The sequence below is a fragment of the Colossoma macropomum genome, unplaced genomic scaffold (assembly GCF_904425465.1).
Source record: "Colossoma macropomum unplaced genomic scaffold, Colossoma_macropomum, whole genome shotgun sequence".
Classification (NCBI taxonomy): domain Eukaryota; kingdom Metazoa; phylum Chordata; class Actinopteri; order Characiformes; family Serrasalmidae; genus Colossoma; species Colossoma macropomum.
Genome location: NW_023494801.1, coordinates 11,866,972 through 11,889,177, shown reverse-complemented (window position 1 = coordinate 11,889,177; position 22,206 = coordinate 11,866,972). Strand labels below are relative to the sequence as shown.

Below are 22,206 nucleotides of genomic sequence, written 5' to 3'. Positions count from 1 at the left end.
TGCTTCCCAGTCAGTGTATTCCATTTGTACAAAGTTGCAACCCATTTTTAATTCATTCTTTTTTTGCTATGTCATGAAAACCAACCAATTTACATATATCTACAGCAGTTTAACTTGGTCCATTTATGCAAACTTCCTAACCTGTTTTTTTCAGCTTAGACCGCTTTTTAAATGTTGCACAATACAGGGCAGCCAATGAGAACAGGGGTTATTTACATATATAAGTTTTAAAGGGAAAATAACATTTAATTCTAAGTGATTAAGAGAGGTTGTAAAATGATTATGTAAAAAAAATTGATTATGACTTTTTGGTACACAAAACCATGAAAACTTTATGGTGAAAATACAACATGAGTGAAAAATGCAGAATATGGACTCTTAAAAAGTGACCCAAGTGTCCGTTTACACACACATATGACCTGTATAGCAAAGTATAGCAATAGATGAGGAACCTCTGGAGCAGCCACACATGACCCTAAGGTCACCATGCCCAATTCCAGCTGTGAGCTAGAGGAGTATAAAGCCACCCCCCACTCCTGCAAAGGAAGCTGCGTTTTGTGGAGTGATTGAGTTCCATCCAATACCTTTGGGACGAGTTAAAGTGGCTTTTGCGATCTAGAACTAATCATCCAACATCAGCACCTGACCTCACTAATGCTCTTGTGGTTGAACGTAACCAATTTCTCACAGCAGTGTAGCTGGAGTGTAAAGCCCTCCCAGAAGAGTAGAGCCTGTTACTGCAGCAAAGAGGGAAACGATCTTTTAAAACTCGTTGATTTCAGTAGAAATGCTGGGTGTCTACAAACTTTTGGACATCTAACGTATTAGCAGCGTTTGTGTCTGGGCCGTCTGAGTGAGTCGTTACCTTTAAGGACCTGCGACATTTTTTCACAGCCGGATTTTTTTCTTCAGCCCGAGCGTCCAGCTGTCGTGCGCTGGGCGAGCAGGTCTGTTTTTAATATCTGAAAAGGGTAGATTGTGTTTTATATTTATCCGTCGTGATTCTGTTCGACATTTTGCGTCGGCCAAAGCTCGTTGGAGGGAGGGGGGAGAGAGGAGGACGACACCGCTCGGGAAAAAAGCTCGTCGGATGGAGGAGGGGACGAGGACGGAGAGGGGGGAGTTCACTCCAAATACTATCCCTTTAAAACAAGGGGGACACGGCGGTGGGGGAGAGAGAGACAGCGGGGCAGAGAAGACGGCGTAAAAAAAGAAAAGGAAGAAAGAGCGAGGGTGGGAGGGAGAGCGATACAGGAAGGAAGAGAGAGAGGGAAAAAAAAGAAAAGATGTCATCCTCTCGATTGAAACGCCGAGGCGGAGCCATGGACTGCGGCCGGTGAAGCGCTCGCCACGCCGGGATGAGATTTAACGCGACACCGAGGCTTTCTGCCGCGCTCAGGCCCGCATGGAGAAGCTCTCAGTAACACGGGCTGTTTCTCCCTCAGCAAACGGGCCGAGCCACCGCTGACTACAAAAAACAACATCCAACTCTCAGTTTTCAACGCTGTGTTATTTTTTTTTTCTTTTGCATGAACTGGTGCACACAGCTGTCTAATTTATAAAAAACACCATTCCAGTAAAAATATATTTATATAACTTACATGTAATGTCTGAAAGCATGAAAAATATGACTGTTCTTTTTAACCTGCGATATCGAAAATGAAGACTTTGACAGCTGTTTAATATTATGAATATACTTTTTTTCAGCAGATATTTTTCAATATCGTGGTTTTTTATGGCAGTTACGTGTAGTAAATGACTTAATTGACGTCACTGGAACGTGCAATTTCTTTTTTCTTATCAAAGCATTTTTGATACTCCGTCGCTGTTTGTGTCATTAGTCTTTGTAAAGTCTGCATTGTAAAAGCACAAATCAGGTGAACTGTTAGATCACTGACTGTAATTAGGGGTCTAAAGGGAGGTCTTTCTGGTCGTACTGTACCTCAGTTTATTATTTTTAATTACCATCAAAACGTCATCGGCCCTCAAGATGGATGCAGCTTGGAGCAATTTTCTCTTTCAGGTAAGTGAAACGGAGAATTGTTCTTGTGAGCGTGTTGAGCACTGGAATGCCCTTCTCTCCTGAGTTTTCCCCACCAAAAGAGGGAAAACCCGATAAAAAATTTGTTTTTTTTTTTTGCACCTTCCTTCTACAGACTCCGCCTTCGCAATCCCAAACTGAGACGACCCTCCAATCGGATCTTCTTCCGGAACTCACGGATCCGCCCCAGGAGCCACCCACTGAGCACATAGCCCCGCCCCCGTCCACAGTGGACACAGCGGCGCTGAGCGAGGAGCCGGAGCCAGGTGAGGGAGGGGCAGGGAAACGGGCTGGGAGGAGCGGGCAGAAAGAGGGGGGGCAGTGGAGGTCACCATCCTCTTCCCTGCTCTGCCCTCTAGTTGTGCTATCTTGTCTGAGGTTGTTGGGCAGAGATAGGTAGGTAATGCTTTTGGGACATGCATTAGTAACACATAATATACATGATATATTCTGACTATGCCTCCGGTCAGTCTGCTAGCATTTTTTAATGAGGAGTGTTTAAGGGCAGAGAGACTGGACATGCAAGTATTTTAGTGTTGTATTTCAATTAGGGGTGAGCAATATGACAACATTTTACCATTATAGTGATACATTACTCCACTGTATGCTTTTCATGGATATTGTGCATATGGTCTTAAAGTGTACTTATAGAACACTGACCGACTGTTTCGTCACAAGGACAGCATAATTAGTCTTGTTCAGTTGTATTTAGTGCAGTAGAGTATGTTAAACACTGAACCAAAATCAATGTGTTCATAGTTTTTCATGGTATTTTTAAATGTGGCACTACACACATACACACGTTTTCTAAGCCACTTATCCTCCTGGGTATCCTCACGGGGGGTTCTGGAGCCTATCCCAGCGCTCACTGGGTGGAAGGCAGGCAACACCTTGGCCAGCCAATCTATCACATGACAGACACACAGATATACACATTCACCCACCCACCCACACCTAGGGCCAATTTAACATCTCCAGTTCTCCTGGCTGCATGTCTTTGGACTGTGGGAGGAAACCCGGACACCCAAATATTGTGATACACATCATGTATCATGGAAATGTCTTCAGGTATCATGATGTCCTATTTTTGCCATATCACCCACTACTAATTCAAATAACCATGTTTGTCTGCTCTGATTTTTTAATTGCTGTTAATTATTGTTATTTCTGCTCTAATTCACATTATTCTTTCTCTCTCTCCCCTTCTCTCCGCTCTCTTTTTCAGTTAAACCTGTCACTAGGCCTGCTCGGCCCGCTCATATTTGCTCCATATGTAATAAGCAGTTTAAGAACAATTATAACCTGCGGCGTCATCAGTCCGTGCATACGGGCGTTAAAATGAAAGACAGAGCGGCCAGAGAGAAGGACGGGGCCAAGGCAGGCGCACGGGTGGAAAGGCAGACCATCCCTCTCTCTCTTCTTCATCTCTCTATTCCTGCCACAATCCCCACGGCTACAGACCCCATGACTCATCCCCAGTCAGCAATCACCAACCAACAAGTGGAGACGGTTGCCGTGTCTATCACTCCAGCAACCGTTGCCATGACCGTGCCCCAGCCTCTACCCGCTGCTGTAGTGGTTACCGGGACAATGGTGCAGGTTGGGCTGGTTTATGTCTTTTTTTTTTTTCCAATTATGTTTTGCTCGTCTTTGCTGCCACTCTGATACATGTCAGGGATGGCGACATAGCAAAAATCTCGTATCATGGTACTTAAAGATATTTTCACAAAACACAATAAGTATCATATTTTGATACCACTACCAACATGCGATACCACCTGATACCATGTAACACAAGCTTAATGTACGCTGCTGCACTAATGAACAGACGCCTCAAGCTGGCAGTGAACAAGAGTCCACTCACATGGAGGAGTGTTGTTGACGCCATAGCAGTCAGATACAAAGGTCATGGTAAACCAGGGGTGCACAACTCCGGTCCTAGAGGGCCGGTGTCCAGCATAGCTTGGAGGTGTACCCTGCTCAAACACACCCACTAAATCAGTTAAACCAATTAAGATGAGTATAATCGGTGTGTGCGAGCAAGTAGATCACCAGTCTGTGCGGGACACCAGCCCTCCAGGACCCCTGCTTTAAACATTCTGCCTTGGCATATTCCTGCAGGTCTACACTGTGCGATTTTTGCACGTTTTAAACATACGCAATTACAACCACTTCCCCAGTGTAGATGGAGACACAGGCTAGCACAACAGAGGCAAAAAAGTCAAAATTTGCTACCAAAGTCTGTATATGCTGACTTGATTATGTTTGACCAAATAGAATTGTGAGGTATAAACATTAAACACTGTCCTACCCGCGTACATCTCCGCCTGCTTTTACTTTCAGTACTTGGCTGCGCAACGTGTTGTTTTAAATGAAACATCTTTATTGATAATTGTCTGTAGACAGATCATGTCTCATTCAAAAAGCAGTTTGTGCTGAAACACTGCTTAAAAGTTCAGTATGAATAAATGGGGGCTGAATTGCTATAAGCTGAATAGGCAATATGTGTGAATGCATTGGTTTTGGGGACACCACAAAAACAGTGAATTTAAAACAGGCTGCTTTTAGTTTCCATATATGGACTGTATGGACTGAAGAGTGAACTGTATTTTTTAAAACATTCAAAATGCCTACATGTTACAAACTTTTTATTATTTAAAAAAAGAGAGAGAAAAATTAGTTTTACATTATATTTCATTATATGTACTGAATTGTATAACTGGCACAGTAACGTAAGCACACATGGTGAGTTGGTACAAGAGGCCAAGCACAGTGCAATGTGCTGCCCGGGTATCGTCATTTGCGTTTGCGTAGTTGCATGAGGTGTGTATCTGGCTTGGCATAACCATCTCATTATCTACCAGTGCAGCAGAAATGAGTCTACTTCAAAAGCTCCATAAGCCCAAATATCAGGGCACTGTGTCAACTTTTGTGTAACAAGTGACTCATACCTTCACTCAGTCCATAGATTGGACTTTCACAGGCAGTGACGTTCGATTGCGTCAAAACAAGGCTATTTTTTATATTAGATTTTTCTTTCCTTAACAAAAAAAAAATCTGTGAGTGGATCCTGACTCTCTACCCAAATCTTTTCCAGGCTGCGCCGACCACCAACACAGAGAACCCCAACATTCCCAGCTCAATCCAAATCTCTATTCCAATTGCAAACCCTCACCCTACTCCTAGCCCCAATCCCAATCCCAACCCCAGCCCTAACCCAAACCCTAATCCCGTCCGCAAGAACCATGCATGTGAGGCATGCGGGAAGGCATTCCGAGATGTTTACCACCTGAATCGGCACCGACTGTCCCACTCGGACGAGAAGCCGTATTCCTGTCCCATCTGCCAGCAACGCTTTAAGAGGAAGGACCGCATGAGCTACCATGTCAGATCCCATCAGGGAGGAGTGGAGAAACCATACGTGTGTCCTCACTGTGCCAAAGGTTTCTCACGGTGAGTGTATTTTCACCTCTGTAGCTGAAACTCAAAATGAAATGTAAATATATTTATAGGAGAGCTATAAATCTCTTACCTCAAAATGATTTGATTATGATTCTTCAGGAAATAATTCAGTCCATCTTGTTTCACATTTCAGCATAGTTTGATTTATTTTGGTGTACTATTTTTAAAAGTACACAGAATGCACAAATGTAACGACAGGAACTATTTATAGTGGTATGTAGACAATAAAACTAAAAATGCACTGTGATATCAGAAATATATTTGTATTGGCAGAAAATTGTTTTTAAAAAAAATTCAGCATTGGACAGATGTTTAGATTTGACTGATATTTGTTGATGCATTTATTACACTCTGTAATAGCATATAGTGTGTATAAAGAGCTAAAAAAATGTGCATTTTATTCATTTAACTGTATTTGTAATCCAGATATTGGCCCACAGTTTCCATATTGGTAAATCTTTATTAAAATTGATCAGCAAAGCTTATTTGAGATGAATTTGTAGGTTATTGGGAAATGTTTTAACTAAGATTTTGACCAAAAAATAAGCACCATACATGTGATTATAATATAATTATAATCAGTTATGATTGATTATAACATTCCAAATTTGAAGCACTTGATTCCCCATCTTTATATCAATGCATTTTTCATCCCAAATCTGTACTTGTACATTCAGTATGCATGCTTTTTAAATATTAGAACTAAATGTGCATCAACATAAGCATTTACGCACACTTGTTATTTGAGGCAGACTCACTACAGTGAGTCCTCTACTGTTCACGTTTGCCTGTAGTGAGAGCTTAAAATGCTGTCATTATACTGAAAGCAGGCGAGAGATGCCCTGATTACTAATTTGAGCCTGAAAATGGGTCAATGTGACAAGGGAAAAATGACCTCCATGCTGTATTTATCTCCATCTATAACTCACATTTAGACACACTTACACTTTATGCATAGACACATACATACCGATACACGATGACCTCAATTAGAAATAATCTGTTTGCTCTATTTACGAGGTTTCACATAAGGATGCACATGCTCCTCAACCCCAAAAGTTCCTTTTGCCCTGACCAGTGTCGGAAAGGAACTTTTTTTTTTTATGAAGAGGCAATATTTACCCCCTGGTTTTGACTTTCAGGGGCATTTTTTCTTACTGTTCTGTTAGAAGAGTTTAGCGTTTTACCCATATCATTCACCTCATTGTGACTGTTTTTCTGCCCCACCTTGCCAGTATAGTGAGAAACTAAAACCATTTAATGTAAATATTTATTATGAATTATTACAGTGTCACATATTTTCTTTGCATTAATAAAGTCAGTGAACTCATGTTTTATGCTTTCTGCTACTCTACACTAAAAATGTCTTACAAACCTGACATAGCTTGTTTTAATAAACGATTTTGTTCTTTCTTTGCTTTTTGTATGATGATAAGGTAGTTAAACCATTACATGGAAATATTTACAGGAATGTTCTATTTGCTTAATTTCCTGTTAATCAAGCAGCGCTTTATCATAACACTACAGAGCTTTTATGCATTTTGGATGGTTGTTACAAAACTAAAGCACAATACGTTGCAGGTAAAGATTTCACTATAAATAAAAATCAGTAGTGTCATGTGGCACTAATATACCAGTATACATGATGTATCACCCAGCATTAATAGGATTCATACAGGGGAAATTTCTGTCCTTACTTTATAAATTTCACTTGACTTTTTTTTTTCGCCCCAAACCCTCATTAAGTACTGTACTGTGGTGTATTATGCAAAGGGTAAAGCCCTCTCTGTCCCTTTCAGGCCTGACCATCTTAACAGTCATGTGCGGCAGGTGCACTCCACAGAGAGGCCCTTCAAGTGTCCGGTAATGCCAGCACCTCCCTTCTCTCTGTCATTTTTTCCCTCTATGTCTCTTTTTCCCTATTCCTTCTCTTTCTCCATTGCTATTTTTGCCTGGTTTTACTTTTTCAGCCTGCCAAACATCTTGAACACTCTTTATTTCTTTTTATTTCTTCTTATGTCTGTCTTGATATTCCTTTCTGATGTCCCTCTGTTTGCCTGTTCTGTTTCACAGTCTTGTTTACTGAATGTCCAGAACATCTGACTTCTCAATGCAGTGCATTAGCCAGATGGAGTCTCTTAGTGCAGGTCAAACTTGTCAGGAGTGCTACTGCATTTACTTCTGTTTGTGTTTATGCTATTGAGGGCATATGTGTTTGCTTTAGTGTTAATGTGCAGGATGTGTAGACTAAGACTGCATAGAGAATTGTCATCACCATGAGTTTCCATGATGAACAAATTGCAAATCACAGCATTAACAGAATTGCTCCAAATACATATATTATTTTCGATTTTGTATTTTTGTCATTTTTGCTGTTTAATTAAAGATTACAGTGATGCCCTTTAAATTTCAAATAAATTTCAAATAAAATCAAATAAATTGGTTAATCACACATTCCAAACAAACTCCTACTTACCAGCAAGTTGCTCTACATCCAATCAAAGATACTACATTTTTTTTTTTTATCATTCACTACTTTCCATATCATTACATTTTATGTGTATATTGTGCAGCCATATATGCCTGAAATTTGTTGAGGGAATGATTCATATGTAGTGTATGTGCATTTGAGAGTCAGAAAGAGATGCAGTACAATGAAACTGAGTGTTAAGTACATTGGGGTAATATTTACAATATACCTAAGAGAGGGGCTAAGAAACTCTCTCCTACCTTTTGCAGACATGTGAATCTGCATTCGCCACTAAGGACCGGCTGCGTGCTCATATGATCAGACATGAAGACAAAGTTCCCTGCCACATTTGTGGCAAACTGCTCTCTCCTGCTTACATCACAGATCACATGAGGGTCCACAACCAGTCTCAGCACCATGTCTGCCACCTGTGCAACCGCAGTGAGTTTCAGTCCCACTTCAATGGCTCTCATTTTTTTTTGCTTTCCACTCTTACATGTTCTTCTTCGTGGTTTCCCTGCATTTTCTTTAGCCTTTTTTCTAATTAATATCTCCTTCATTATTGGCCCATGCATTGGCTACTTGGCCAGTAGAGTAAGATAGCTCTCTCTGGGTGGGCAGGGTGGCTCTCCGTCTTCCCCAACCTTCAGCACAACATTAGCCAGTGCGGCCGTCTGTTAGCTGACGTAACAGTATTGGCAGTTCTCAGTTCTCCCCCAAACGTATTGAGCTGTCCAATGATGCTATGTTAGTGGCAAGACAGATGCAGTGATGCATCATGTGTAGCGGAGGAAGCACATGCTAGCTTTCACCCTCCTAGCTTGGTAGTATTGTGTGATTTGGGCAGACCTAGCTAGTGCATGGCAACGCCACTGACTAATTTAATTTAATACTTAAATTTTGGAAATAATTAGATTTGCCATAACTTGTTAACCCTTTTTTCACCACATTTTTACTTACAGTGTCCTTGAGGCTGAAGCTTCAGCCCTACTATGAAAACAGTTGCTAAGAGAGCTTAGTTATAATAACCTTAACAGATAGTAATGCTAAGTAATAGCAACAAGCCATTAAGCCAGCTACAATGGAGTTTTAATTTGCAAACTTTTTTCATTGGGGACAAATAAACATTGTTCATGTTCTTGGTTAGCAACAGCTCATAAAAACACTATGCTCATCTCACTATTTTGCTGAAAACATCTTGCAAAATACTCACTTAAAATGTTAGATAAAACTAATAGATTAGAGGGGACCAATTTGTGATATAAAGGTCTTTGCCCAGCAAAAAAGGATGAAGTTATGGTTGTGCCTTGAAGTTAAATGACCACATTTATGGATTTCTAAGTAAATTATTTAATATGCTTTGTTTTTCCTATTGTTATTCAGGTTTCACCACGCTGACATACCTGCGTGTCCATGCTCAGAAGCACCACGGGCAGGAGTGGAAGGAGAGCAGCGTGGGCCGTGGTACGGGGCCCGGTGGTGTGTTGTTGTGCCAACTATGTGGAGTTCACTGTAAGACCCCCACGCAGCTCCAGGGCCACATGGCCACACATGCCAACCAGACGGACCCTGCTGCACCTAGCCCCATCAGCAGCAGTGCAGGCGGTACGGTGGCCACCGCCACTCCTGTCTCCAGCCCTCCAGCAACGGTGGGCCTGCTGGTAACTGACTGCTCCAGCATCGCTCCCCAGAGCCACAGCTAGCCCCAGGCAACTGGGGCAGGGATGGGGAGGGGGCAGGGGGCAGGGCTTTCAAAAGAGTGATAAAAGGGATGCAGAACACTTGAATAGGAACAGGTAATGTTTTCCTGTGTGTTTCACAGATAAATGCTCATGTTTAAGTTATTTGGAAACCTAGTTAGCTTAGTTACCAGTGTATATCATATTCGGGTTGCTTCAGATTTTGGACAAACACACAAAATAAATAACTAAATAAACAACAAAATGTTATTTCTGGAAAACTGTTTTGTCTTGTTAGTGTTTACAGTACTTTATAAGATTCTCTTTGGTGTATTTTTAAAGGGGAACTTCACAGATTTTTCAAAATTTCTGCATAGCTAAAAGGTTGAAATGTAAACAAAGCCATTCAGAGTGATTTGATTTCAAATGGTTCATTGTAGAGAAACGTAGTGACTTAGATTTCTTTACAGTGGTGGTGATGGGAACCAGAGGTCACAAGGTCTACAGCACACATGTAGTCATTTAATTTACTATTCAGAACCACCAGTGTATCTACATGTCTTCTGAATTTTCATATGTGATGTATAATGGTAAAGTCGGCATTAATCTGGAAAAAAAAATGTTTTTTTGCCTTAGAACGCCCTGCTTGCACCTCTCCACCCCACTAATCTGAAAATATACATATCAGATGAAAATCTTATTCCAAAACTATAGTGAAACAATATCAGATACATCAGACAGCGTATCCATAATCATTTTTCATGTAATAACCTTCGAGTTTAATGCTTTTAGAGGCAATAACTCCTCAGACATCTGGTTTCTGTCACCAGCACTGTGAACAATTCTGACTCTAGTTTCTCTAGAACAGAGCATTTCACACCAAACCACTCTGAATGACTGTTTACATCTTAACCATTTCATTATACTAAAATTTTGAAAAATCAGTAGAGAAGCAGAACAGAACTGTCTAATCAAACAAGCTGTGTAAAGTTTGTAATGCATTATTTTTGCCTAGAGTAGCCTTACTAAGGAAGCATGGAGTTGTCATCTTTATTAACACAAACTTAACAGTGTGATACATTTGGAAAATATTGTTTGGAAAATATAATACTGCCCAGTAACATAACTAATTCCTTTATTTCTCTTTCCACTAGGCTATTATGAAGATGCCAAATGGAAAAGGTACATTAGAAACTCTGCCCCCTCCCCCCTTCCTTGCCACCTCATAGCTTGCCAGACTTTTTATCAACAAGGCTGAAGATTTTGGAGCAGAAAAATTCAAGAGGTCATCCACTCATTTCAACAGCTCACAGACTTCTAACCAGTCTTGCAAGGATTCGTTTTTAGGGTTGATCCGCTCCAGTAGATGGACTGACTGTTCCATGAAGATTGAATGGACTGCTGTGTTGGGTGTTGAGATGTCATCTCATTACGTCAAGCGTGTCCCAATGGAGAGCTCCCAATGAAATGAAGGCTGTTAAGTGTTGTCCCATTTTATTATAACATGTCTCTGGTGACGAGGATCTTAGAATGTTGAGGCTAATTATGGTCTTTAGATATCAAGCAGCTTCCCAAATCTAAACAGCCTCCACTATTCGAGCAAAAGTAGTATAATGGTTTTTTACATGGTCCTTACATTGTATTCCAACACATTTAAGCTGCCTCTCTGAATGATCTCTGCAACTGTGTGATAGGGGATCAAATTCTGTACCATTTCCTGTCATAAATTCCTGATGCCTGTAAAAGGTTCATTCAAAGTGAAATGTACAACGAGGAGTTACTTGTATTGTTTCTCATGCGTGTGGATATAAGGGACTATCGTTGAGTATTTTTTATTTCCAAGAATTCTCATTGATGTTGATTTATCTTTAAAGGTTCTGACCGAGGATGTGAACAAGGTTTGATGTTGCTTAAGAAGCTGCATAATGCTCTATCCTTGACCACGTTTGTGTTGAAGCTTGTTGAACGCCAATCTTTGTTGCTGTCGCTGTAATAATATCTAATTAATCAATGTACAAAAAGACGAACTTGCATCTAATTATACTTACTTTAACAAACTCTGTGCTACGCCGTTCAGTTACATGCTGAGCTGAATGGAGAGGGGGTGAGCCGTTGTGAAATTAGACCGTTTTTGCGCTGTACACGTCTGATCTCTGCTATCTTTTGCTATTTAATGTCGTGAAATGTATCCCAAACACAAAAAACCGCTCAACGATAGGAATGGGCAGTGAATGGTTAAACGTCGCCTCCTGCCTTGTTTACGCCGGTGGTCCTACCCTCCCCCATTCTCTCCTTTTCACTTCGCATCCATTCCCCAACTCCTCCTTCTGCCACTGTTTCAAACAGCTGATTTCAGAAAAGGAGAAGGCGAAAGGCATAGCAGGACTGAGGGGAAATACTGCGACAGCGATGGAGAACACCGGCCGACACGCATCCATAACGCCTCTCTTGGCTGATTAAAGCCGGACTGCTGCAGTGCTGCCTCTACCAGCGGAGTTGCTTTGAAGCGAATTTGCTAAAAGCTAACTTTGCAAACATCTGTAGCTTAGTTAGCTTGTAGGGAGCTAGTCCTTTCAGTCTTTCCTTGTTGGAACAGTTTGCTCCAAGTCTCGTGGATTGTAGGTTTTAAACTCGCTGTCTCTCTACTGATTTACCGAAGACCCGGGGCTTGCGATGTTTTTTTCGGAAGAGGACCCGATAAACAACATATATAGGTCGCGTTGCAGTTTAATTAGCCGGCTAACCTAGCTAGGTAACAGCTGGTGGGAGCCTAGGCTAGCTAAGTGCTGCTGCTATTGACCGGGGTTCATCAGTTTCCTCCTTCAGCGAAATATCAGGGATTTCTTGTAGCTAATCTGAAGCTGCAAAGTAAGTCGAAGTGTAAGACGTAGCTGGCTAGTCAGACAGCCCTGATGCAGGAGATAGGTCAACTAACCTACCGCTGACGACTGGTTTCGTTTCTTTCCTGCTGAGCTAGTTTGTTAGTTGTAGCTACTAAGACCGTAGCGAGCCAGCTAACGTTAGCTAGCAAACAAAGATGATCGGAGCGGAGTGAATCGACTCCCAGACGTCTCATTATCTGCAAAATAAGCCAAATAAGTATTCACCTGCACGCATTTCAGTACGTATTGATCGTGCTAGTTTCATGCAGTTAGTTATTTGTACGAACTTTACAGTCGTTGCACGGTGGTGTGATTAGCTGACTAGCTAGCTTAACTTGGCTAAACTGCTGTTCAGGGTTTGACCAAATAACGTTAGATGTCTGTATATCGTTAAGATTATTTTGTCTTTTTTGCTTCAGGATACAAGCGGAAAACGCCGTCTGTAATGATTTAGTCCAAGTAAAATCATAGCTACCTCATCAAGCCCATTAGCTAGCTAAGTTAGGTTAAGCTAATCGAGTTGTGTGTCCAGGACTCTGTTCCAGCAGGTTGGATTTATCCATCAGCGTTTACGTAAATCGGTTGCTTTTCAGTGCGAGCTTGAGCCTTAACGTGCGCGCATCTTAATCTTATTTACTAAAATACTTTTTACGTTTTAATGGGATTAATAAGCATAGCTGCACATCGCCAAACCAATTCGTCGGCTGGCTTGCTCTAATAGAATGGCATTCCATGGGTCCGCTCGGCCAACCGTGTGTGGTAACGTTAACTTGTTCCCTGGATCGGAGTTAGGCCACAAGTATTTCTGTGTGAACAGCACGACTGGCTCTACCTCCAGTGGCCTGAGCGCGACCCAGAACCCAGCTGGGCCGGAGCAGCCCGCAGGAACTCCTAGACACCCGGCATCTCTCGGCGGAAGCACAGGCGGAGGAGCCGCGGTCCCGCAGCCTCACAGTAACCCGGCCAGTGAGGTACCGAGTCCGGCTGAAATGGAGCCTGATCGACCAATCGGTTATGGAGCCTTCGGCGTCGTGTGGTGAGTACAGGTTTTTGTGAAGAGAGTGATTCCACGATTCAGGTTAACATCTCGTGCTTTAAGTATGTCTTGAGTATTTAACACTCATAAAATATTGTTCTTCAAGGTTTCTTTAGTAAAGAGAATGGTTCTCTTTATAACCATGAGTTCTATATATAACTATTTTCTGCCTAAATGTTTTTTTCGTAGTGAAATGGCTCTTCAGATTGATTGAGAATGTGTTGTATATGGTTTTATATAGAATCTCTTTAAAAAGGATTATATATAGCACCAAAAAGCGTTCTTCTATTGTCAGAACACATTTAAATCCATCAATCTGAAGAACGTTTTCAAGATGCAAAGACCCCCTGATCTTGTAAATGGTTCTTTGATTGTTCTTGGCTCTATTAGAACCATTTTCTTTACTAAAGAACCCTTGAAGAACAGTCCTTTTTCTAGAGTGCATTATAGATTATGGAAAAAAGGACATTTTACTTGTGTTGACATTACCTGAACATATTCAGTTCTATGATATATTTGGACTCTTCCAAAGTCGCATGTTCAACAGGAGTTTGCATCGCCTGAAATTCTAAAAGGAAATATGAAAAAGTTTTATCTTATTTATTTTCATTGATATTAAGCAGTTTGGCTCAATGGTTCGCTTTGAAAGTTAAACACATTACATTATGGGGTGAAAATAAATTATTAATTTTAAAACATTTTAGGTAAAGCACTAGCTTGTCATTAATGTCCTTTTTCTGTGAGCATGTATGCTAGTTACCGTTTTGTGTATTTGCTAATTTTATACAAAAAAAACAACAATGTTGCTTTTAAGCTTTGTCTACAAAGAAACCTTGTAGAAAAAAAAGATATATTGTTTCTGAGATGTTAAAGTTAATGCATTTTTCTTTGAATAGTTGGGTGCCTGTTTTCCTAGACTTTTTGACAAATGATTTAAAAATCAAATTTTATTTTTGAGAGTTACAAGCTCTAAATGGCACCCCAATCATGGACTCGCTCAAGTAACACCTAACCTGGTTATTAAAGTAAGTACACTCTAATGTTGTATACCTCATCATGTGGACTTTCACCATTGGTAATGTGCCTCTTCCCACCAGGTCAGTGACAGACCCTCGGGACGGGCGGAAGGTGGCCCTGAAGAAGATGCCCAATGTCTTCCAGAACTTAGTCTCCTGTAAGCGCGTCTTCAGGGAGCTGCGGATGCTGTGCTTCTTCAAACACGACAACGTGAGTTTCAGGTTGAGAGGTTGTAGAAAGGATAGAGGGATGGATGTTATGTCCTTTCACATTGCTCATCCTACAGTTTCTCACGCCTGAGTCATAACACCCTTCATACGTTCAGCAAAAACATTGATCTCCCTTTCATGTTAAATAGCCTACAGATTCCCACACCTGAGTCATAGTACCCTTCATACGTTCAGGAAAGACATTCATGTCCCTTTAATGTTGCACAGCCTACAAATTCACCTTCATGTGTTTTTAAAGGACATATTATTTATCATATTATTTATTATTATAAAGGACATATTATTTGCTGTTTTTGAAATGAACAGAAGTTGCTCTATGGTATTCCATTCAAACCTGGAGCTGGTCTCTAAATATCTTGTAACATTGAGAGCTGCAGTCATATTTTATATTAGGATGGTGTGATGTGGAATAGATGTGAAAGATGTTTGCTTTGCTATTCATTCTCATTACATGTGCCCAACAACAGAACGCAGTTTGGTGGATGTTCATGGTTGATTCTTTTGGTGGGTGAAGTTTGATCATGTTGATTTGTGTTTGCAGGTGTTATCTGCTTTGGACATTCTGCAGCCTCCACAGATTGACTGCTTTGAGGAGATGTATCCTTTACACATTTAGTGTCACTAACCTTTAACTAACCTATATATCCAAAGGTATCCAGACCAGAAAGCTTAGGTGAGCATATAGCTGTAAATATTTGAACTTACTGTGTAATTTAAGGTTAGAAGGAACATATTCACCTTTGCTGTCACTCCAGCTGTATGACCTGGATATTGTATAGCGATACATATGTTGCTTAACTGTAGTTGAACTGTAGATATGTGATCACGGAGCTGATGCAGAGTGACTTGCACAAAGTCATAGTGTCCCCTCAGCCTCTCACCACTGACCACATCAAAGTGTTCCTCTACCAGATACTCAGGGGTGAGTGAGAGTGAAGCCTGGGGTGGGGCTGGGTTTATATAAAATAGCATGCTGGACCTGTTTGTGTCTGTGTTTGCCTCTTCAGAGAAGAGGTTATGAAAGTACTTTATTGTTCAAGTCTGGAGTACTTTAGCCTTTTGTTTCAGATGCATACTACATACCATTCTAATGCATGTATGATGTTAATATTCTGCAGTTTAATAGATTTCAAATCGTTTGTCAAAGTTAGCTACTAAATAGATGTGTTCAGAATGCTGAGAGCTGTAGACGATTCCATTGAGAGAGCTGTGTAACATTGAGAACGAACCTATTAATATACTTGCTGAATCTCATGTATATATATATGTATATATATGTGTGTATGTGTGTGTGTGTGTGTGTGTGTGTGTGTGTGTGTGTGTGTGTGTGTGTGAAAAGTGATTCCAAACGTTTGAATGGTAGTGTTGATGGTCATAATGTGCATAATGTAGTCAGTTCTAGGAAGTTTCTGTGTTCTGTCTTCGTTCTTTAAAGGCCTGACTTTCTTCATCATTGTGACCAGTTGATTTATTTTTAAGATGTCCTAACAGACCTTTGAAACAGTGTTGTATTTATTAACCTATTTGTTTAAATTAAGACTTAGGGAGACGTAATTACTTTTACTCTTTTTCAGGCTTGAAATACCTGCACTCTGCTGGTATTCTGCACAGAGACATCAAACCAGGGAACCTGCTGGTCAACAGCAACTGCCTGCTCAAGGTACATACTGGCTTATTAATGTTCTGGTAGTTCATCATTAATTTTTATTTACAGTCTTTTTCACCACTTTCCTTTTTTCCTTCTCTACTCCTTTTTTCATTTGATCAGATTTGTGACTTTGGATTGGCCCGAGTAGAAGAGCCTGACCCCACCCGTCACATGACCCAGGAAGTGGTGACGCAGTACTACAGGGCCCCGGAGGTTCTGATGGGTTCGCGGCACTACGGCCCAGCCATAGACATCTGGTCCGTGGGCTGCATCTTCGCTGAGCTGCTGGGCCGTCGCATCCTCTTCCAGGCTCAGAGCCCTATCCAACAGGTAGTGCATTGTGGAAGTGTGCATTATGTCAAAGTTGTAGACGCCTGCTCATCCAAGGTTTCTTCTGAAATCAAGGGTATTAATGGGGAGTATGTCTCCCTTTGCTGCAGTAACAGCCTCTGCTCTTCTGGGAAGGCTATACGCTAGATGTTGGAACATTTCTATGAGGATTTAATTGCATTCGGCCACAAGAGCATTAGTGAGATCAGGTACCGATGTTGAATGCATTGGATCTGCATCACAAACACTGCCCCAGCTCATCCGGAGGGCACTGGATGGAGCTCCGCCATTCCAGAGAACTTAATTGCATAGCTCCACAGCCCAATACTGGCGAGCTTTGTACTCCTCTAACTGATGCATGCCGTTGAGTTGTGACCTTAGGCTCATGTGCGGCTGCTCAAATGCATCCCATTCTGTTGGCGGTGCTTTTTCTGAAGAGGTTAATGTGTGAGTAATGTGTTATGTTTGAGAATTCAAGATATGAGACATAGTGGAGCATATCAGCGGGAAGTTTTCAGTTTCGATACACTGTTTTTAACCACTTTTTCTGATTTTCTTTTTTAGTGTATTGAAGTGCAGCACAGTTAGACAGTAGTTTCACACACACTTTTTCCCCCATTCTACTTAAAGCAAAGACCTAATTATACACTTGGTCACTATGCACCAGGGTGCACTGCTTGTCTCTGATTACTAACTTCATTTGTCGACAAAATTAGATGAACGAAGTAGAGTTTAGCAGCAAAATCCACATTAAGTGCTCTAGTATTATCTAATGTAGTTATCAAGGGAGGGCCTCTGGGAAAATGTTACATTTATAAAGAGTTTGAAAGAGCAAATAGGGGCAATTCATTTAGGGAATGGGTCTGGCACGATTAAAAATCTAAAGTATAATAAGGAACCTGCTGAAATTGTGTTTCTGTTCTTCACCCCCACATCTTTTGTTCTCGCTATCTGTTTTTAGTTGGATCTTATAACTGATCTATTGGGCACTCCTCCACTGTCTGCCATGGCATCTGCATGCGAGGGCGCTCGAGCACACATTCTAAGAGGACCTCACAAACCGGTAATATGTCTTGCTTTCAGTAATCTACTTTGCAAAATGTTTTTCTAATCTGCTTTGCTGTTACCTAGGCCGCACAGGAGCCGTATACCACTGTAACCATTTGCTGTTGTGATGCCTTTGCCTGTGATTAGATTGGAGGTTCTTAGGCACCTAAATGTTTTTCTGTTCTGTGGGCAGAGCTATAAACTGAGCAGTAAATCGTGAAGTTTTCTGTGCTGGTGCTGGCAGTATAAAATTAAGACCATGTCTGGGGAACAGAAAGTGGCAAGGGGCCAAGTTAGCTAAGCCAGACACTAGCTGTGCATCACACATTGGGCTGGTTTTCCAGATCCCTGGACTAAGTGGATTTTATTAGCCGCTTTTAATAATTAGCCCATTGAGAGTGTATGTTTTGGTTAAAAAGTATTTGTGAAAACAAACATTGGCCCAAGCGAATCTTATAACCTACACTGTGAATAAAAATCTTTCTCTGAGATGCCTTTAAAGGAACAACTCTGGCCAAAAATTGAAATCAGTGCTACATCCATTGTAAACATCCCTATTCTCCTCCTACAGTGGTGCTGCAGTAGTCTATAGAGTGAGATTTTCAGATTTAAAGGCTTATGATGTGTCTCAAACGTGGGAGAAACCTTTGAAAAACCGTTGATTTTTGGTGGCAGTCTGTTTTGAAATGTGTAGGATTTTTTTTGTCTGTGCCCCACTAGCTGGCTATTGCAGAAGAAAGCCAGATGGCTAACATTACTGCTAGGAAACAGAATGTCACATTATGTCGCAGTATTTATTGGCCTCAACATCAATGCATTTATTTATTACTATGTGGGTGCGTCATGCAATGCATATTGTAGAGAGTATTGTAGCGAGAGAACATTCATAAAAAATAAAAAATAAAAGATCTTAAAAACAACTTGAATTCTGTCAAGCCAATTAGGCTGTGCTACAGCACATTGCATGACATGACACTGGCTGGGTTTATGCCCCTTTAAAACACATTAGTGTTTAGTTGACATAAAATCAAATGAATTTCAGTGTTTAAGATCTAAACACAGTTTTTTTTTTTTCTGAATGTGTTTTCAGAAAGTATTGCAGAAAAACCTGAACTTTTGACTGTTTTTGCTCCTAGGGTATTGATTATTTTACAGATTGTGATTTTTACAGATTCCATGTTCTTGCTGAACATTTTAGATAGTCGAAATATTTGTGAGAACCTCAAGCAGCTCAATAACTTCATGCAACTTATTGAGAATGACACTGACTTATTGTTTGCTACTATTCACTTTTTAATTCCTTCTCTCACTCTCTTGTAGCCCTCACTCTCTGTTCTGTATATGCTGTCAGACGCGGCTACCCATGAGGCTGTTCATCTTCTGTGCCGCATGCTGGTCTTTGATCCAGTGAGTAAACACGCACCCCTCATTATCACCAGCTTCTGTGCTGATGGCATTCTTCATATTTGTGAGTCATTGGGTCTTGTGGGGAAATGGGCATCAGAGCCATCATTGTCAGTACCAGAGTTTGAAGTTGATTGCAATTAAAATGATGTTTTAGTTCATGTAGTATGCTAACGCAAACATTCTCATGTAGTCCAATAAAATAACATTTATGTGATGCTCATTATTAGTCGTTGAAAACATTGGTAAAAGTGGCTGTTCTCTTTTGATCATAAATGTTATGATGTTGCTGAATATTAGGGATGCAGCAGTCTTGGATTTTTGTAGCTTATTCTGATTCCATTTTTTTCAGAGCTAAATTTATTTTTTTATTAGCCTCAGAAAATCAATAAAAGCAACTATTTATTTACATTTACTCATTTGGTCAACAATCTTATCCAGAGTAAATTTTAAATTGTAAACAAGTTACTGAGAAATATTGTGTTACGTGTCTTGCCCGAGGTGTTTTATTGGTGTAGAATGGTGTCTCTACCAGTGTGGTGGATCGAATCCTAACGTGTTGCTTTGGGGGCAGTGGTATTACCAGTATTACCAACTGTGCAACACTGAACGCCTATTCGTTGGTATTTAATGGGTGAAACTTGAATTTAAATTTGTAAATAAAAAAATGTATTGCATATTTAAATTAAAAGTTGGAGGAAAGAGTATTATATCAGAAGTAATTCGGAGCAGTCCATTATTCATAATTATTCTGTGACATTTGGGTGTATAGGTGTAGCTGCAGCATTCAAATACGTTGAGTGCACTTACCTGCCTAACATAGTTTACCTCGTAAAATTACAGGTCAGCTAAAATCAAAGAAATAAATTGGAGCAAGGGGCTCCTGAGTGGCACAGCTGTCTAAGCAGCACCCCCAGTGATGCCACAGCCATTCGTGGCCAGGAATCCATGAGAGCATATTTGGCCTTACTCTCTCTCTGAGTGGGTTAGATGCCCTCTAACCTTGCAATCCCCCAAAAAAGTTTTGTTGTTGATCCTGATTTTTGTATTTATTTTTAAGTTCTGCTGTTAATTAACTGCAACTAGAAATGCTTAACATATGTCAAAACATCACAAATATTTGTCAATTCAAAAGTTACAGTATAGTACAATAGACGTCCCACAGTCTATATGAAGCTGCTGGCTTTGTCTTTGAAAATACGAATCCTCTTTGATCATAAAATGCTGTGTAATAGTTTGTTTATGTGTAAATAACGTGTGTTTGTGCGTGCAGGCTAAGCGGATCTCGGGCAGTGACGCTCTCTCTCACCCGTACCTGGATGAGGGCCGTTTGAGATACCACACCTGCATGTGTCAGTGTTGTTACTCGGTTCCCAGCGGCAGGGTTTACACCCGAGACTTTGAACCACCCGCCGAGCGGCCGTTCAGCCACAGCTACGAGGAGAGCATGCTCTCTGTCTGGCAGGGCAAAGGTGACTGGCCCTCTTTGTATCTTTTTGCTTTCTCTTTATTTTTGTGGTTCTTACCCATAGTTGTTATACATGTACACCCCCCATGCTGAACAAAATCTGGTGTAATGCTGACTGTACTACTCCAATCTGCCATTTTAACTTGAGTTTTGCTGGGGCAACAGAACCCTGTTAATCAAAGTGCACGATAAATGTAGTGTTTGAGATGAACTAATTAACCATCATTTTTGAATGCGTATAAAACCTCTCAATGCATGTGTACACAGGAAGAATGTGAAGGGATTAACACTTGAGGTGAAGGGAGCAGACAAATTCTTTGCCCTTTACATGAGAGCATTTTATGTTTTTGTTGTTAATGTTCATGGGTCTGTTTTCACTCTTTTTCTCTCAGAGCTTATCCATCGTTTCATCACAGAGCACCAGCAGGGCAAACGAGTGCCCTTGTGCATTAACCCCCAGAGTGCGGCCTTCAAAACCTTCATTAGGTGAGGAAGAGCGTAACGAGGGAACATGGATGGGGAGAAAGTGCAGATATATGCCATCTGCTGGTTGTGTTTAAAACAGAATTTTTCTATGAATTAAAACAGACTTTGTAGTCCTGTAGTCTTTAACTGTCAGTTAGTTAATGATCCTTGATATAGTGCCAAGTATAACTGAACATGGGGGTGACATTGTACTACATTGTACCAGCTGTAATGTGCATAACCTGCATTAATCTATGATTTGAACGCAAACAGTAAGAGGGCAATTGGACAGCTTTTCCTCCCTTTTGTAAACATTTTCTATTTGACATTAGGTTGCTTGACTGCACTTTAAGCATGTCTGTTTATTCTCTCTTTCTCAGATCCACTGCTTGGCATTCCTCAAAAGTATCCCGTAAAGAAGAGAGATGAAATGAAGAATCTGATTAAAATAGAAGGAGTAGTTCACCATAGGAACATGTGCTTGAGTTGACTGATGGGTTGCATTTGGTTGTGGCTGGATGATATGGGTCTGAAAGACTAGGCTTCAACACAGGAACATCCTAACATCATCCAAAAAGGAAAAAAAAACTAAAAAACAACTCAAAGAAAAGAACTACAGTACCCGGTTTTGAAGACAATATTTCCAAGTGACAATTAAAATATGCTGCTGAGAACATTTTTATACTGAGGATTATGAAAATAATGAATTTGTAAAGAAAAAAAAAACTTTTCGTGGATTGAACACAAAAACAGTTCTGATGAAAATGACACGTTTGTGTTAAAGAAGTCCCTCAGTGTTGTGCAATACCAATATCTGGGGATGGGAGGTTTTAGTATTTTGTGGGCTCCAACTGCCATTCAGAAACTTCTCACTGTTCCTTCATTCTCTGAGAGTCTTTGCTATGTTGTGTGTTCATGTAGAGGTTCTTGGGTAAGTAGTTCATGTTCCTATCACCATCCCTCTTCACTTAAGCTCTTCCTTTAGGTTGTTTAGTCTAAACCACCAGTCTTTCAAACGTTGGGTGGT

The 22,206-nt window shown here is 40.7% G+C and overlaps 2 protein-coding genes across 3 annotated transcripts; both read left to right on the top strand.

The window, feature by feature from the left end:
- The first annotated feature begins 866 nt into the window (after nucleotides 1–866).
- On the top strand, nucleotides 867–11,428 carry LOC118820970 (vascular endothelial zinc finger 1). Of its 2 annotated transcripts, XM_036589335.1 has the most exons (8): nucleotides 867–2,023; nucleotides 2,157–2,307; nucleotides 3,267–3,640; nucleotides 5,139–5,494; nucleotides 7,303–7,366; nucleotides 8,243–8,414; nucleotides 9,357–9,769; nucleotides 10,807–11,428. In XM_036589335.1, exons 1-7 carry the CDS (start codon nucleotides 1,991–1,993, stop codon nucleotides 9,674–9,676), a joined length of 1,470 nt encoding a protein of 489 aa, XP_036445228.1. In that variant the 5' UTR covers nucleotides 867–1,990; the 3' UTR covers nucleotides 9,677–9,769; nucleotides 10,807–11,428. The 2 variants fall into 2 exon arrangements, with proteins under 2 accessions (XP_036445228.1, XP_036445229.1); XM_036589336.1 differs by lacking the exon at nucleotides 867–2,023 and having other exon boundaries at nucleotides 2,224–3,109.
- Nucleotides 11,429–11,951: 523 nt separating this feature from the next.
- nlk1 (nemo-like kinase, type 1) lies at nucleotides 11,952–21,805 on the top strand. The gene is made up of 11 exons (XM_036589337.1): nucleotides 11,952–13,570; nucleotides 14,668–14,797; nucleotides 15,359–15,414; nucleotides 15,633–15,739; nucleotides 16,392–16,477; nucleotides 16,586–16,795; nucleotides 17,757–17,858; nucleotides 19,163–19,249; nucleotides 20,520–20,718; nucleotides 21,107–21,200; nucleotides 21,560–21,805. The coding sequence occupies exons 1-11, from the start codon at nucleotides 13,257–13,259 to the stop codon at nucleotides 21,606–21,608; spliced, it is 1,434 nt and encodes a 477-aa protein (XP_036445230.1). The 5' UTR covers nucleotides 11,952–13,256; the 3' UTR covers nucleotides 21,609–21,805.
- Nucleotides 21,806–22,206: the final 401 nt, after the last annotated feature.